General features: G+C 35.6%; 1 protein-coding gene across 6 annotated transcripts in view; it reads right to left on the bottom strand.

Moving 5' to 3' along the window:
* The window catches only part of LOC117415456 (liprin-beta-1-like), a 49,499-nt gene that overhangs the window by 23,120 nt on the left and 13,205 nt on the right, over positions 1-13,174 (bottom strand). For 4 of the 6 annotated variants that reach the window (XM_034025827.3, XM_059027045.1, XM_059027046.1 and 1 more), the window contains exons 2-6: positions 10,829-10,923; positions 7,510-7,715; positions 2,901-2,987; positions 2,258-2,371; positions 1,576-1,707 (exon numbers count right to left, since the gene is read on the bottom strand). In XM_034025827.3, coding sequence (XP_033881718.1) covers positions 1,576-1,707; positions 2,258-2,371; positions 2,901-2,987; positions 7,510-7,715; positions 10,829-10,892 — 603 coding nt within the window. In that variant the 5' untranslated portion in view covers positions 10,893-10,923. Of the gene's footprint in view, positions 1-1,575; positions 1,708-2,257; positions 2,372-2,900; positions 2,988-3,388; positions 3,408-4,443; positions 4,857-7,509; positions 7,716-10,828; positions 10,924-13,174 lie in introns of those variants that run through there. The other 2 variants (XM_059027047.1, XM_059027048.1) reach the window with 2 other exon arrangements.

The following is a 13,174-nucleotide window of genomic DNA, read 5'->3' as shown; positions in this document are numbered from 1 at the left end:
AGGGAAGCAGCAAAGAGTACTATAATAAAATAATCTGAGTCTAAAAATAATTTGATATATATTAGATAGACATTTTCTGCACATTTCAGATTAACTGGGGAATGTAGTGCATAAGTCTGGCTACAACAATACCGACACTTTTATAAGAGCAGAACTTATCAGCATCTAACACTGCTGGAAGTTTAACTTTTTTGATCACAGATTTATGGTTGACACTGTTTAGCTTTTCAGTTTAAAAAACAAATCTGATGAAATAGTTTGGGTTAAATTAGTCTGTAGTTTGCTTTAAATCCATGATGCACATTTATATAAAAAATGAAATTTGCTCCATTCTAATTAATTGAGATCATGCACAACCAACATTTGGGCCAGATGTTAAAGCTGAAAAGCATAGTGTTTAAAAGTCACCTCTTGATCCCCATACTGTGACCTCTTTTCCTGGAAAAGTACTAGTTCCAGCTCCAGTGTTTCCATCTGGTCTCGGAGCTCATAGATTAAGTTATGCAGTGACTACAGAGTATGGAGCAAGCAAAAGATTGAAAAGCACGAAGAAAAGATGGAAAGACAATGTTGTGTCTATGACAGGGTAAGTAAAGGTAATATGGAAGAATTCAGAACTGTAAAAGTAATCCTGTACATGCAGTAGTAGAAAGTGGATAACCTGCAAATTCTTGTGAAATGTTAAAACAACGTGTTACTGTAGTCCCCCATCCTTTACCACCCACATATTACTGTGTCATGGAATATAAATCAACTTTCCATACAAACATCTTTGCAAACAACTCCTGGCTGCGTGCAACCAAGGCACAGTTCAATAATTACAAGCCTGTTGCAATTTGTAAACAGGAGCATTTTTCGTTTTGATTCAACAAAACCTTTCGCAACGCTCACAGAAATTAAATAAATTCCACTGCTACAAACAAGTAATGCTATTCTATCTAAATAAAACAAAATTCCTCCTAAATACAAAATGGCTTACAAGTTTTAACAATAGGGTACATGAAGGACCAAGAAGTTATTTGGTATCCACCCGACACCTAGTCAAAGCTGGCCCAATAAGCACTAATCTCAACCAACATTATGTCAATCAGGCAAGAAGATATTTACACACTTTCAGTAGAGTTCACAAAAACTGCTATCAATACAATCTGTTTGGAAAAACATAGAAATTATGTTTGCAACTTGTAGAAGTGTTGATATTTTTATTTTTTATTTGCAAATTGTTTTATACAAATCATTTTTAAATTTCAACATATTTAAAAAAAAAAAAAGTCAAAACCCCAAATGAATGCCTCGTCAGAATTATTTTTATTTTAAATCAATGGTGTATGAAGAAATTCTACCACCTCACAAATGATTCTTAGCATCTTCAAGCTGAAATGCAGAAGGAGATTTAAACAAAACAGCAACTACCCAAGTCAAGAAGCACTGCAGTTAGTGGACTAAGGGTAATTTAAAAGGTTAAACCGTCATTTCCAGAAGCATTTACGGTATGAAAAACAAACGGTTGCACAATAATACCAACTCAGACAGGTTAGTGGTACATGTATCTAAGCTGCTCGAACTGCCTCCTACCTCACTGTCCCTGAACCTCTCCTCAAAATCCAGACGGTCTTTCTCCAGAGCGGTCAGCTTTAGTTTTAGGTTGGAAATCTCAGCCATGAGATCCAATTTCTGAGTCTCCAGGGCAGATCTGCTCAAAAGTTCCTGTGGAAAACAGCAGCATTACTGCGCAGTTCACAATAAAAAAATTATTCCATGCTGTTTGGTAGCTGCTGAGGTCATTGGAACACAACCATCTTTATTTGAAACAGTTGATTTGTGTGTAGTGTGCTTGGAAAAAAAAAAAAAGGGGGGGGGGGGGCGAGTCATTCTGTAACTGAGTTTTACCTTTGGTTGGGGTGGGACAGGGGTATGCCTTAAAGCATTACTTTAAAATAATAAAAGTCTGCACTTGAACACTTTACTGTTTGCGAACAATTTACAATTTCTTTTACTTTAAAAATACAAGCACTAATCATACATTTTAGGTAAATGTTGCAGTTCCATATTGTCCTTATCTTAATTTTGAACCTCTACTGAATTGTTTAATTCAAATTGATCAAGGCTGTATTGATGTGGCTCTGATTTCAGTACTGCAGACTCTGCAGGTGTTGATAAAATACAGGTGTTGGTAAAGAAAGCATTTCTCGCACAAGTATGCAGAATTACTAATGTCCATAAAATGAAAGAAAACACCAAATGCACAGCAGTTTACCTGTTGCAGCATTTCCTCGGTAGCATTTAGTTTCTCTCTATGCTCCTCCAAGCAAAAGTCAAGATCTCGGATCTTCTCTCCTTGTGCTTCCACTTGATCTGTTAACACACTCACCTGGAAAATACAATTCAAGTGACGATATAGAAAAACTCTGAGACAGCAAAGGGTGAATGAGACGCTTTGAAAATATGAAGCATCATGCTGTTAACCCCTGTCCAGCAGGTCTCACACAACTCACATTTTAAATATAAGAAAATATTATTAAAGCATAAACTGGTTATTAGAAGAAAATATTATGCATTTTGTTTTATGAACCACAGGAAAACCGAGTCACTAACTAAAAACACTTACGGAGAGTTCATAATTTCTACTACTAGAGACAGTGAAATTCCTCAAAAATCAGTAAGGACTATTTAAACTAACAGTCAATGTACTGCAGAGCAGCAAAACAAATTTCCACAGTAGGTGAGTGGGGTTATTAAACATCCCTGTGAGAACAACAACTGTCAATAGAGTAGTGATAAGAAAAGGCTAATAAAAGCATTACATCACATAAGAAGCATGCATTCATAATTTATTATGTAGTAGACATGTTTTTTTTCATTGCTTGTGATCCCGCTACCATAGTCTCAGTGCTACTTACTTGCAGAACAAGGGATTCTTTATCACTCTCAAGACGAGTCAGTCTTTCCTGGTAAACATCACCGCTCGCAGAGATGTATCCATTGGTCTGAAACACATATTATAAGCATGGGTTAATACAGCAGCTTTGCAACAACATTTCCTGGTATAGTCTTTTAAGGATGCATAGATAATGTGACCCAACACCAATACTCCAAAGGCCTATTATATACCAACACGCATATATCAGTTATGTAATTTATTAAAGTGAAGTTATAGTGAAACCGTCGGAAAGTTAGGTAATAAAGCCAAGAAATCCATCCCTTTTTTTTCAATAGCTGTATCTATAATATTTACAGACACTTGTTTTAAACGGAAGAAAAAAAAAAAAAGAGTAAAATCCCAGTTTGCAGAATTCTTAGCTGATCTATAACAAAAACAATCTTCAATCTTGTTTTAATTGATTAAATGTGACTTGCCCCCTTTTTCTTTTTTCCCCTCTTAACGTACTTCTCTCTATGTCAAATTAAATTGTGGGGTTAGACCTCATCCATCTCTATGGGTAAATGTAGTAGTTTAAACATTTTCAAATGCTAAAGGAGTAATGGCTCTCGAATGTTAAGTCTTTCTCATTATATTGGCAGATAATTTTCATTCTACATATAGTGCAGGACTTGAAAGGCAGCAGTTCCGTTTTTGGCAGGCAGAGTTTAAACAGGAACTGACTTCAACTTGGACCTAGTGGTTACTGCTTAACTTTGGAGCAATTTTTTTTTTTTTTTTTCTTTTCAGTCTCTGAGGTTCACTGAATTGATAATAGGTTTATACAATTTTACACAACGCTGCTTGTGTTAGGACTAACAGATTTAGCATCTCCATGGCAGCTGAACCAATTGTATCCCTTGGCAACCCTGAGTTTATCAAACAAGGTATCAAATTACATCATAGGACTCTGTGAAAGTACTGTACAGCTAAACTGGTTGTGTCTGTTAGCATACAGGTCATACTTAGTTAAATATTTAAGTAAAAATGGTAAAAACTGAAAACATCCGTAGTCCAAAGTTGAAGATTATGATGCAGATTCTCTTAATGCCAGTTAAGTGGTATTCAATGAATGGTGCTCAATAGCATTCAATATCCTTTCTATTTTTGGATTTCTTGATAAAAAGAAAATGCATATGTATTTATTTCATAAAGCTGTTCTTAACAGTAATGTTTAAAATGCATAAGTTTCAAAATCCCAAATTATTACATATGTGACGGATGGGTGAAGCAATAATGATAGACGACACAAAGTATTATGAATACTATCTGCTACATTATTATTTACCTTCATGGTTTTTAACTTATTCACTTTACATGAAACACAACAGCAATTCAATAAGGCTGCCTTCGGACATACAGTATTCCTCTATTAATATCAGGTACCAGCATTTCATTTCTAAAATTAAAAGTTTCTATTCGATAAAATCACAAATTCTCATTTTATGATTATTCAACTAAAAAACAAAAACAAATCTAAAATCTATGTGTACAGGACTGTTGTTAATCACCTACCACCTTACCTTCCTCATCCTTTTAAAATGTTTATAGATATCCAATGTTTTATCCATTTTTTCAGAGATGCCAAATTCTAACAAAAAGCTACAGGTGTATTACCATAAAAAAAACAAAAAAAACCTTCTGACCTTCACACTGAAATACGGTCATATTTGTCAGCACAGAAATGCAAAGGAAAGGATAAGAAAGCCTTTATACTTTGCTCAATCCTCTTATAAACTCCTTCAAAATGTTGCCATCCTCAATATCGTTCCCCGAGGAAGACAGTAGCCTTTTAACAGTACTGTTTTTCAAAACAGTAATTCCTCCAAATTATGATTATATATTATAGCAATAATTTTGACTTCTAGTGGAATAGAATAATAAAAAACCAGCACCCCAATACTAAGTTTTGGTTTATAAATGAAGATGCTGTTCTCCAAATGGAGTATGGTGCAACTGTATTAGCACACCATACAGATACAGCTTCAGTCTGGATGCTATGGATACTTGGCACAGTAAAACAGATGTGAAGATGCCTTATGCATCTTGATAATGTCAAATGTGTAGTTCTTTTGTTTCCTAAAAGCAGGTTTTAAAGGTGCAGTGCTCCTACAATTGTAAAATCTATGATGAATATACAACCTACAGAGCATGAAGGGCAATGCAACGTTGCCTTCGTCGGGCATGAAAATTCAGGGGCAACAAGGCAGTTCTAGGGGGCAAAAATGCAAAATATAAATCCAACCCAAGGGCACTAAGGTGATTTCATACTCATTCATAAAACAACAAAAAAGAAATACAGAGAGCCTATTATGATGAAATGTTAATTCAAGCAAACACACATCAATGTTTTCTGAGTGATTCACACACTAATTGTTACAAAAATAAAAAAAATATAGGTCACTTTTCCATTGTAAAAATAAAATGGTATAAAAAATATCCAATTTAAAAACAAACACAACCATCTATCTATCTATCCAAGACAAACTGGTTAAAAAGCAGTGTGTTTTTTATTAGGTGATTAGGACTGTAGCAGGCCTCCAGATTTTCCCCCAGGGTTACAGTGGAGTCAAGCAGTTTTTTAGATACCTGGGAGTGTTCTTGGGAGGGGAAGGGGTGGCTAAAGAGAACTGGGATGGGATGTTAGATAAGGTCAAAAGTAGACTGCAGAGCTGGCGATGGCTCCTGACTAAACTGTCCTATAGAGGTAGAGTTTTAGTGATTAACAACTTAGTAACCTCCATGTTGTGGCACAGTGTAGACCCCCAGTGTTGTTATTAAAAGAGATCCAGAGAGTGATAGTAGATTTTTTCTGGGATGGATTGCACTGGATAAACCAGAGTGTGCTGTTTCTGCCTGTTGAAGAGGGAGGGCAGGGCTTGGTTGATATTGTGAGTAGGGTGGCAGCATTTAGGCTGTTTTCTCTACAGAGGCGGCTCTATGCTTGTGAATCTCTCCCTTGTAGAGCACTGGCTTTTTTTTTTTCCTCCAACGGGTGGGGAAGTTGGGTTTAGACAGACAGGTATGTGTTTTTATTGAATACTGCACAATTGGACTTGTCTGTTTTACCTGATTTTTATAGGGGACTGCTGGGTACAACGAGATTTTAGGTGTGTGGGGTTGTATTGGCTCTTAGAAGAGCCGTTGGTATATAATCCTAATTTGAAATGCCCAATTTTAGAGTCAAATAGTTACTAGCTACTAAAGGATTGATAAAAAATTGTACAGTTAGTAGATCTGGAAAAGCCCTGAGGTCCTAGCATCTGAGTTGGGGGTGAGATCAGTGAGGATCATAACAGGTTTTTTAATACAGGTGTGGGCAGCCTTGTCTAGCGAGGGCATGAAGGTTACGAGTCAGTTTTTCAAAGGGGATAGTTCTCAGGGTTTAGAGCCAGAGGTTTTTAAGCTTCAGGTTAGACCTGCTGTTGATCAGATTGCTGACTCCCCAGGACACCTTCTACAGTTTGGAGCATTCTACAGCCTGCAATTTGGAGCAATAGAGAAGAAAGCATTGTACAGGCTATGTGTTAAGATTAGGAACTTTAACATTTTGAAAGATGTCCCAGATACGCACAGGAGGGAGAGATTGGGTGTTGAAGTTTCTGTTAACCCTGCCTGGAACAACCTGTATAAACCACCAATCCAGAAAAGAGTAGGTGATCTCAAGTGGAGAGTTCTGCACACCATTGTTGCCGTGAACTCGTTTCTTAGTATTATCCAGTCAGAGGCAGATAAGTGTGTTTTTTGTCAGCAGAGAGAAACTGTTTTTCATTGTTTTTTGTTCTGTCCAAGGCTGCAGTCTCTGATGAATTTACTAGATGAGTTGTTTAATCGTTTAGGAATGAATTTCTCCCATGTTGTTTTCATATATGGGGTTAATTTTTCTAAAGGGAATAAGTCTAGAGTTAAATTGGCTAATTTTCTTATTGGTCAAGCTAAATTAGCCATTTTAAAAAGCAGAAAAAACAAACTGAGCAATGTACTGCTGATGTAATATCGGTGTTTAAAGTGCTGGTGGCTTGCAGACTGCAAATTGATTTTATGTATCATAAATTAGTACATCAATTGGAGTTGTTCCAAACAGTCAGGGCTGTTGGTGATGTGGTGTGTGTAGTAGAAGAAGAAATTTTAATTATGAGGGTGTGATTTTTAATAAATAAATAAATAAAATATAACTTTTAATGTATAATATTGTTTGTTTAAATATGTATATGCTTTGCATTGTTATTAAATTGTTTGTTTAATGTATGATTATTTATGATAATAAAGATCTTTTTAAAATAAAATATCTATCTATATATTTTTACTAACTAAGCTGTAAATTAAAAAAGGAATTTTAAATATATGTCTACATTATTTGAAGGATATTCATATGTATGTGAAATAGCGGACAGCGAAGCATTGAAAATAAATTAGCTCAGTTGGTTAAGGACACAAATGTTAAAAAAAAAATGGCACTGAACTAAGTGCGTAGCTTAACAATAAAAGTGTAGCCTATATCATTTGCCTACTTTTTTCAATAAAACTGACTAACAAATAATCAATCAATAGAGGCACTTAATGTTACTGTGCCAGTAAGATTAACGTACCATGTGACCCTGGAGCCATTCAACCACAGTCTCTGCAGTGGAGTCTGGGATTTGACAGCGTAATCCTTCTTTTTCTTCTACTTCCATCAGTTCCAACAAGCCACGAAGGTCTTCAACCAGGTGTAGTACTCGCAGGCTGCCCATGAAGGGCGAGGTAGGGGACTGGCAGTCGAAGATGCCATTTGAGTACTCTAAAGCCTTGGAACCTACAAGAAGCAAATGTCATTTTACTTAAGTCAATTACACCATATCTCCCAAAAACCCCAAAAGAAGTCTGTACTGTATGATAAAACAAACAAACAAACAATATGTACTTTTCTTTCTTTACATTAAATCCACAAACAATTTTTTAAACTGCGCCAACTGCAACTACATCCTAAAGCATATTCTAATCCCAATTACACAAAAAAAGTATTTGGGATGGAAATAAGACTCCCATTGCATAGCAGTTTTATACATTCCTGGTTTTAGTAGGAGTTGAAAAAAGACACATCTGAGCTTGTTACCTATACAATGTGGCTAATCAAGCTTGTAGTAAACCCCTTATGGGTGAAACTGCTTTGCAATAGGAGTCTCATTTCCAACCCTGCACAGAATTAAAGGGTACATCAGCTCTACATGAAAAATAAAACAAACTATCCCAACTTGCTGTTCCGAATGTAATTGGCCATTGTATAATAATCCGTATGTGTCCAAACATTTGCATAATGCCGCTCTGCCAATGTCCAAAATCATTCTTCTGAAGCATCTCTTCTGAGTCAAAAAACTTGACTTCCGTGTGTACTGTCAGATGTACCGGCGCATGCCCAATGAAGCGCTGTGTAAGCTATATTACCTCCGCGTGGAAACTAGGCATGTACGTTTGGTACATTTTTATGAATGTTTAAATGCTACGCAGGTGTCAGCATTTAAATGTTTAAACCATATCTATACACACACACACTCTTTATATTACATTATGATATATACAGACAGCCCTAGTTAGTATTGTCCAAGCAAAAAAACCCTATATAAGCCAACAGAAATTTGGTCTTTTTGAAAGCATTTGTATTATTATTTTTACCTTGGTAAATGTCTCTCTTTATATTAGTGCTGCACTATTAAGATGTGTCTGTGCTGGCCCTGTGGGCACAAAGTGAATAAAATAAACTAAACTTAAAAAAAAAAAAAAAAAACTTTGTTTACATTATATTCATATAAAAAAATAAAACAAAACCAATAATAATAATAATAATAATAATAATACAGCTGCATATGTTACAGAATCTATCAAATGTATGCGTTCTTTGAATATTGACAACAACAACAAAAAAAAAACACTTCTGCTATACGTATTCACAGGGATGTATGGGCTAAATAAATGTCAGTCAACATCTTTTTTATAATATCCGCCCTTACTGTGGCACCAGAGAAGGTGGATAAGCGTTGGATTACTGCATATGATGATAAATTACTGAAATTAATACAGAGAAAAATGCATTTGGTGAAATGTCATGTGACCGATTTTACGTCTAGCATATTACTCAACGTTTAACCACTTCTTTAGAGTTTATACGTTTAAAAGTCCCATCCCTAGTGGAAACACACTAGTCTGTGTGACAAACATGGTCCGTCTAATTTTCCAAGGAACTTGTACCTGCTTTCGTTTTGTGTAGTAGACATATTTTACATTGTACATGTTTCATTTGCATGTTGTATTTTGATCTATTATGATTAATGTTGCATTCAATTAAAAAAAAAAATCTGTGCTGTGCAAGTGGTTGCGGGGAAAAGAAAACCAAGATGGAGTTGTTCTCATTCCCAGCTAATGAAGGGACCCACCCACAATTATAGCAGCACTGTGTTATTTCAATATACATTCCCAAAGTCTTAGATATAGCTCCAGCTGATTTGGAATGTTTGCAGAATGGACACGTATCAAATAAACTAACAAATGAGATTTGGTAACTGTATTTCCTTTCGGAATGAGGTCTTTGAGGATGATCCGACCTAAAAAAATAAGTATTTCATTTTTTTTCATCCTTCGTATTTGGTTTTCATTTGCATTTCCTGACACAACACACGCACAGTCATCTACACAACTTTGAGTGGGAAAGTCGAATTCGGACACAAATTCCATCTCCCTATCAGTTTCTGAACAACCTGATGTTGAAATACTGTCTGGCATTATTTCAGACGTTCCCTGTGTACAGTCACACTGTGTTGCTGAGGAAAATTTGAATTGAAATAGTAATGACACAACTTCGCTATTTAAGAACGAAAGCGCACATGATGCATAATTTACTATACGGCGTAAGGTTTCATTATAATAACATTCATGGTTCCAATTCAGCCTGTTTTTCTTTCCGTTTGTAGATTTTTGCTTGCCATTGTAACTAACTGTTTTTTTTTTTTTTTTTTTTAATTTCTGTATACCCCAAGGTGTCTGATAACAAAAACACCCAAACAGACAGTTACAACCGCAAGCAAAAATCTACAAACAGAAAGAAAAACATACCGTTCTACTGCCATATCGAAGTTGTGTCATTAAGAGTTTAAATTAAAATGTTCCTCAGCAACACAGTGTGACTGTGTTGACCACTTACACAGCACAGCACAGTTTTTTTTTTTTATTGAATGCAACATTAATCATAATAATACATCAAAATACAACATACGAAGGAAACATGTACAGTGTGAAAGATGTCTTCCTTCCTTATGGAAAATTAGACGGACCATGTTCGTCACACAGATGAGTGCGTTTCTACATGGAGGTAATATAGCTTACACAACACTTCATTGGGCATGTGGCGGTACATTTCAGAGCAGATGTGATGGTACAGGTGGAAGTCATGTTTTTTGGCTCAGAAGAAATGCTCGAGAACAGTGATTTTGGACATACCAGTGTGGCATTATGCAGATGTTTGGGCGCATACAGATTATTATACAATGACCAAATACATTCGGAACAGCAATGTGGGATAGTTTATGTTTTATTTTTCATGTAGTGCTGAAGTACCCTTTAAGGTTCTCTAACAAACTTACACTCCACTTATGACAAATGCGATATTCCACCTAACAAACCAAAGCTTAATCCTGATACTAGTTTCTGATGCGTTAAAATAAATGTTATAAAAAGCTTTTACATACAAATTTCCTCGATCAATACTTTGGTGTTTTGAAAACCTGAATAAACAGTTCATAATCACATATCCCGGGAATGTAATGCAGACTTTCTAGAATAGTCTTAGTAAAGTACTGGCTGCTCTAGATGTGTTCAATAAATACTGCAAAAGGTCAAGTTCCAAATTACAGTAGATGCCAGTACAGCATGACCTACCTGCTATGATTCCATCCATCTGCTCCAAAGCCGCAGCCAACATGTCACTGGCATCGGACATCATCTTGAAATCGTAGACGTAACCACTGCAAAGCCTAACAGAGAGCAATATACAGTAGTACATTGAGCCAAATGTTTATTGCCTTTAAATACCAACTTGGTATCGCTATATAAGTTTATTTAACTACAGTAATGTATGTTTCTTCTTGTTTTGAATCACATTTCCCCCCCCGTATCTTGGTAACTTTTTAAAAACTCAGAGGTTTGAAGCACTCCTGAGGCCTCAAAAGAGCTATAAGAATCATGTCTGAAGTACCATGCTGCTGCTAACACCAATTACATACAGTATACTGTTCACGCACACTATGGCTTAGAGTAACAGTATTCCAAAATAATTTATACTTTATAAATTTTGGTTGCGATTCTCTCAAAAATGTGTAATTTCATAACTTAAGTGCACCATACAGTATGTACTGTACTTACAGCTAGGAAATGTATTGGGACACTGGCACAACAACCTTACCGTTGTAAATTAGATACCTAACTAAAAGAAAAAAAATAAAATAAAACAAACAAACACACACACACACACCACACATTTACTAGACAGGCAGTCCTCTTGTATTATACTGCACTATAGCCTTTTGCTTTCAATTAACTATTAGATAGGATCTTGATTCCTCATCTGTACTGTATGAGGAATAAAGAGAGCTACTTGCGACACAGACCAAGCTCTCTCATATTTTTCTCATATGACTATTCCCTGAGCCCAGGGACTTTCAACCAGGGGTACATGTACCCTTGTGGGTAGTAGTGGTGGGGTGCCCCGTCCTGTATTTTATGTTTTTCTTTTGGGAAAAAAAAGTAATATAGCAAGTGAAAGTGCTTTTACATAACTGCCCATTAGCCTTTGGTTTTCAGTGTTTGCACAATGGTTACATAATGCACAAATAATAATGGAAATGCAGGATGTGAAGGAGATTTATTTCTGCCATGAAAAAGGCATACAGTATCTGTTACATGAACCTCAATGTTAACGCTGAAGCACTTAGACAAACCCATTACATGTGCCACTAACAGCCGCTGCAGTACCTTTTGATTCAATAAAACCTATAAGCCATATTCTTTTATGTCATCCAAATGAACCTGCTTTAATAGTGAAATTGTTCATCTAGTGGAACAAATTGCATCAGCTGGGATAGACTATAAGGCAACTGATTTGCAATATAGCTGGTGCATTATAAGGCGGTACAGTGCACAGTTGTTTTGTTAAAAAGCATTTGAGGCAAATTAGATGTATTTTAAAAATTAGGCCGTTGTGCTTTCAGACAAGTAAAACATTAGCTATATGATTTATGTGTAAAATAAAGTTAGTTTAGAAATTTGGAAAAGAGGTGTGCAGATGTACTGTATACAGTATTTCCTTACAAAAGTTTGAATGGATTCAGCGAGAAACACATGTAGGCTACTGGAAACAAGGTGAAACCCTCTGCCAGGCACAATACAGCAAGCTCTGGGAATGGGCTTATAAACAGAATGTGCAAAAGAATGCATGACCTAATGATTACACGCACTGTACTGTAGCATATCATTCTTGAAATGTATTTTTTGTTTACGACTGTACGTCACCTTGGATAAGGAAGGGCGTCTGCTAAGAAATAAATAATAATTCCAAGCATAGGGAACATTTTAAACAAAGAAAGAAATGGATTTGCCAACAAAACTTTTCAGTGTAAAAATCACTTTAATGAACAATATTCGAGAAATACAGACTATAGGTCAAGGGTGTTAGGGTACACATCATTCTGCCCAAAATAAAACAGATTTTGATAAATGTGCATATGCTTAGTACTGTGAGTCTGTGGATGTTTACATGAACCAATCCTAAAAGATTCTAGAATGTATTGCCAAGTTAACTGTAACCAATTTACTCCTATTTGTCTTTTTGTGATGCTCAGGAACAAAGTGTTCTTTGAGATAAGGAAATCGGGGATTCAAGGTCATTTTCTAGCATTTCTGTTGTATCCCAGATAAACAAGTCGTATTTCTGTTGTACATGAAATGTTTAAGTTTTAAACCAAACTTTGGTGAGACAACTTTTTTTTTACTGTGATGGATATTATGTATTTTATGCACAATCCTTCTTACAAAGGTTACAAACCACAAATTATCAATAAATTAAAAAAAAAAAAAAAAAAGATTTTTTGTAACAAGACAAATTAATATCCTTCAACTCCCAGACAAATATTTTAAAGGCATTAGTGTTCATTTTCTGTGACAGAACAACCATGAACAGAGAACAGTAAAGCCATAGGAGTATGATAATAATGCAGCCATTCTCCTTGA

Source organism: Acipenser ruthenus, chromosome 7, assembly GCF_902713425.1.
Source record: "Acipenser ruthenus chromosome 7, fAciRut3.2 maternal haplotype, whole genome shotgun sequence".
Lineage (NCBI taxonomy): Eukaryota > Metazoa > Chordata > Actinopteri > Acipenseriformes > Acipenseridae > Acipenser > Acipenser ruthenus.
This window is presented reverse-complemented; position numbering and strand designations above follow the sequence as displayed.